We start from the raw sequence: 4,550 nt of genomic DNA, 5'->3' as shown, positions 1-4,550 counted from the left end.
AAATATAGGCAACTGATCAAGCAAAGTGGACTGGGTCACAGTGTGTGCCCAAATGCCTTACTTTGGGGTCCCCATTAGTGCACTATTGCTTTATTTCTCCACTTGTATTAAATTCTCATCAGACTAGCTTGTGGTGTGTATAGAATCCTACAAATCTTTCAGCAGTTCATGATTCCTAGAATGGAAACTCACAGAACATTTAAGGACAAAACCTCATGCTCACAAAAACGCTCTTCTACGGACAGCATGGCATCATGAAGCCGGTGAGCTGACAATCACTTGTTTATCCACCCCCCCGATCTCCATCACCCATATGTACCCTCTCATTCAGCTCATTTCATGCATATAATAGTTAATGTTCTTCTCTTTATTCTCATTTCACTACAATACAGTTTTGTTAACCTTTTGTTTCTTAAAACACCCATGCACGATCAAGAGTTCTTAGATGAATTGTGACTTGCTTGCTAATACATGGCTATTCCTGGTTTTTGGGATTTAAATATTTTAATTCTTATATTTTACAAGATCTACAAAAGGACAGAAAAGGAGTACTGACTTAAACTAAGTAAGCCGATAAGATTCTTTGTTGCCAGTGCAATAAATTTTAAAACTTTCCTTTTCTTCCTTCCTTCCTTCCTTAAAACTAGAGGAACACAAGAGCAACTGGGTTGGAGGTGATTAGGATTGTTAGGCCAGCTAACATCTTTTTAGGGAAAGATGATGAACAAAGGACTGTTACTGACTAAGGAGCAGCTATGCTGTCCTGCAAGGAACAGTCTGTGTCCACTCCAATCAGTTTTCATCCCTTTCAATTGCATTTAAAGCTCCTGAGGCATTACAAGTTGAGACATGCAAAGGCATAAAATGCATCACTTCCATTTCACACCTTTCCTCAGCATGGAAAGGAAAATCTTGACTTCATAAAATCAGTCTTGTGTAAAAAAAAGGCTGGTATTCCTAGATCCGGTAAACCATTAAGGCAACAAAAGCTAGTGCAGAACTTGAACTTAAAAGTGGTTTCTAGTCGCTGCTTCCATTTAATGAGGCCCACGGCTAACTCTGTCTGAGCTGCATATCCTTTCATGGAAGTGCCTGATGAAGGTAGATTTATCAGAGATGCCGAAGCATGTGCTTTTGCCGCACCATTGGAACAAGGTCTCCAGACAGCCCTCCATAGTTTGTGCTCAGGACCAACTGTATGCAGTTCCACTCTGTCTGATTAACTGCCAGGGTCAGATGAGTGCCTCTGTGGGGTCCGCAGGTCTAGAGGGTCTCCCAGTTCATCAGGTAGTGAATGCCTTCGCGGGGCATGAAAGGGGCTTGAAGTCTGTGTATTTGGTAGGAATGAAACATCGGGTAGAGGGGTCTTCTCTACTAGTACATCACTGGAATATGCCATTAGTGTCTCTTCTGGATGTTCGTCACTCACAAAAGATTCAGATGACTTCAATGGAAACCCATCAAATTCTGGATAGTCAGAAATCTGCATACAGAAAAAGTAGAATAATAAAATGGTTAGCACTTTGTTATTCTGACTGCTCATACGTTGCTACATATTACTACATCTGGTGTTCATCTAGTATATAATTACTGTACAAATTAATGTTTGTAGTATGTAGACATTTTAACATAATTCCTTTTCTTTTTTTGTTTCTTTGAGCTAGCACATTGGAAATTGTCATTGTTACTAGTTCATCATTTTCTAAATGGTATGACACTTTGAGATAATAACGTTACTTGTACTTTCTGTAGTATACATCCATAAAATTAAAAGGCACTATTTGCCAAGAAGAAAGTGGAACAGCAGCATGAGAAAGTCAAAGAGAAGGAAAGGAATGAATGAACACTACAGAAATTAAAAAAAATTAACTTAGCGGAGAATTTTCATTAGAAAGTAATAATGCTAGTCATTAAATATGTACAGGCCATGGCAGATTTGGGGTAAAATTGCCAAAGACTGGTGGCAAAATAGGAATGATTATCAGCTGATAATGACATTTGGTAGTAAAATGCTGGCTAAATAAAAAAAAAATGTATCAAGAGAGAGACACACCATACAGTAACGAAGAGCAGTCCTCACACTGGTGCTTTTTAAGCTGCAGTTCACTTCACAAGATGAAGATTTAGATATGAAGACCTTGAAATCTGCATACCTGTCACCTGTATACAAAATACAGGGATGCAGAAAATGTGAATAACCATCTTCTTGGCAGTCAAGGGTCAAGATGGTCTTTTTCTATTGCAGCAGGTGTGACTACCACTATAAGTAAAGTCAGTACTATGCTAGTTTTGCCTAGCCTGAATTTCCTCATTTTCATAAGCAGACTGTAGAAAAGAGATGGGGGTGGTATCTGAGTAACATGGGTTTGGTATAGTTATTTGGAATGTCTATAGACTGACTGCAATATAATATATATCTGTGCTGGAAATAATGATTGCCAAAGCAAGTGAGTCTGGATAGCTTAGTATGAAGAAATAGGAAGGTAGTGGATGGAATGGAATGCACATGGAGGAAAAGGAAAGAGAACAGGAGACACAGGAAGGAAACGTGGAAGTATCTGTCATTTATATTGTTAAAAGATTTGTAGAAGGACATGTTTTTTTGAGATCTTTAAGTGGTCTTATGCCCTGTAGAATGAGATTAAGGACGAAAAGACATTCTTACATATAGAGACGCAGAAAGCAATGGGTGGGGTGTTACATAGCATGCGTGTAGAAAGGAGCCGGCATGGCAGATTTGGCTGAAAACACATGAAAATGGGACTGACTGAGGAATTAAGAATAGCAAGAGAAGGTGCAGAGGTGCAACATGAGAACAGTGGCAGAGTAGTGGGGGCAGCTATGGAGATGACAGATGGACACATTCTTACAAAAAGTCATGGAAAGACTTTCAGCATTGTACAAAGATTAGGGATGGAAGGGAAATAGGCATAGATTGGGGAATAGAATATTAGTACAGCTGAAACGCACAGCAGATAAAGTTTGGGAAATATGCAAAGAGAAGGGTGAAAGTGGATGCAACCTACCAATGGGAGGAGAAGAGAAATGGGCAGCAGGGAATAAGATTGGGTTTACAATCAAAATGTCAACATTCAGTTGCACGACAGCCCCCTCCTCAACCATGGTAGGAGCGACAGTTGTCAGAAGGATGTACACAAGGCATGGACATGAAGCATGGTTGGCAATGGGAGTTGCTACTAGTAATATTGACAGAAGTTGTCGATCTTGTTGGGTCGACCTTACGGCCTACTTAATATGCATGAGTCGAGGTTTTCCGTCTCTGAAATAACTGTTCGAGCTTGTGACTTTCGTTCATTTGATAGTAAACCAATAAGATTGAGGTAAGTATTAAGGTGGTGAGTAATTCATTACAAGGTGATCAGATGGGGAGGTGCAAATGAGAAGCATATTCAGATATGGGTAGTTATGGCCTTTTATCTAATATTGACTGATGGTGCAAATACTTCAAGCCATGACCTCATGGGGTTAAGCATATGAAAAATGATAGATTGGCAGGTGATGCTTGCATGTGGAGTACAGAGGGGGAAGTGGGCATATGGCATCTGTGCCTTCTATGGTACTGTCTATCATATCTATATGAGCTAAACCAGGAAGAAGAAGATGGCTGCATAGCTGGAGGGATTTATTCATTTATTTATCTGTTTGTTTGTAGTTTATCCATTAATTTATTTATATTCGTTTGTTAACTGGGATAGAGTACTGATCTAGCTGAAATATATTTAGGCTCAACCCTGAAGTGAATGTGATTAATTAAGTCCAACATTACTTACATACAAGCAAATGTTAGGTTACCTTACATTTACTGTACATGTTTTCAGTATTTTAATAACTGCTGCTTCAAAACAATGTTAACACAAAGCTATACACAGACATCCCAGTACAAAGCATACAGATGAATGAAGGCAGTTATACTCGGGGATTATTTACAATTTTTGGAAGGAGTGAGAAAAATAAGAAAGAGGAAGAAGGATGAACAGTGTTGTGTTGTGATTGACAATTGACTGAAGAGGTGGTTACTGGTAAGCTAAGAGAATTTAGAAGGGTGAACGTTGCGGTGGGGAAATGCTTAATCTGTGCAATAAGCAGAAAGATGACTCTGAAGCTGAACATGCATGATTTTTGCCTAAGCAGAGGCAGATTTCAACTAAGCAGAGTAGTTGGGCCATACCTCTCAACTGTCCAGATGTTTGCAGAATGTCCATATTTTTGCCTCATATCTTTGGTCCATTTTTCATAAAATAGTAGTTTTCTGGCAAATTAGTGGCAAATTATTAAAGATTGAAGTTAGAAAATAATGACAGACATTTTAGTTTCAGATTTATACCCTTCAAAAAATTCATGCTAATGCAAAAGCTGTTGTTCTATCAACTTTCTAGGCTTGTAAGAGCAATATTTAAAAAGTGTCCCTACTTTTTGGCCTTTGTCCCACTTTACTTATGGCTTTGTCCAGATTTCTTGCTCTAATAGGTTGAGAGGTATGTTTTTGCCTCATACTTTTGGTCTGTTCCTCATAACATTTGTGATGTTCT

The 4,550-nt window shown here is 38.8% G+C and overlaps 1 protein-coding gene across 1 annotated transcript in view; it reads right to left on the bottom strand.

Moving 5' to 3' along the window:
• Positions 1-346: 346 nt before the first annotated feature.
• The window catches only part of KCNH2 (potassium voltage-gated channel subfamily H member 2), a 696,728-nt gene continuing 692,524 nt past the window's right edge, over positions 347-4,550 (bottom strand). Inside the window, exon 11 of the mRNA XM_044067613.1 lies at positions 347-1,483. Within this exon, the coding sequence (XP_043923548.1) occupies positions 1,220-1,483 (264 nt within the window). The 3' untranslated portion in view covers positions 347-1,219. The remainder of the gene's footprint in view (positions 1,484-4,550) is intronic.

The sequence above is a fragment of the Protopterus annectens genome, chromosome 3.part1, assembly GCF_019279795.1.
Source record: "Protopterus annectens isolate FY-2018-M chromosome 3.part1, PAN1.0, whole genome shotgun sequence".
Taxonomy (NCBI): Eukaryota; Metazoa; Chordata; order Ceratodontiformes; family Protopteridae; genus Protopterus; species Protopterus annectens.
The sequence above is the reverse complement of the archived record's forward strand: the minus strand, read 5'-3'. Positions and strand labels throughout refer to the sequence as shown.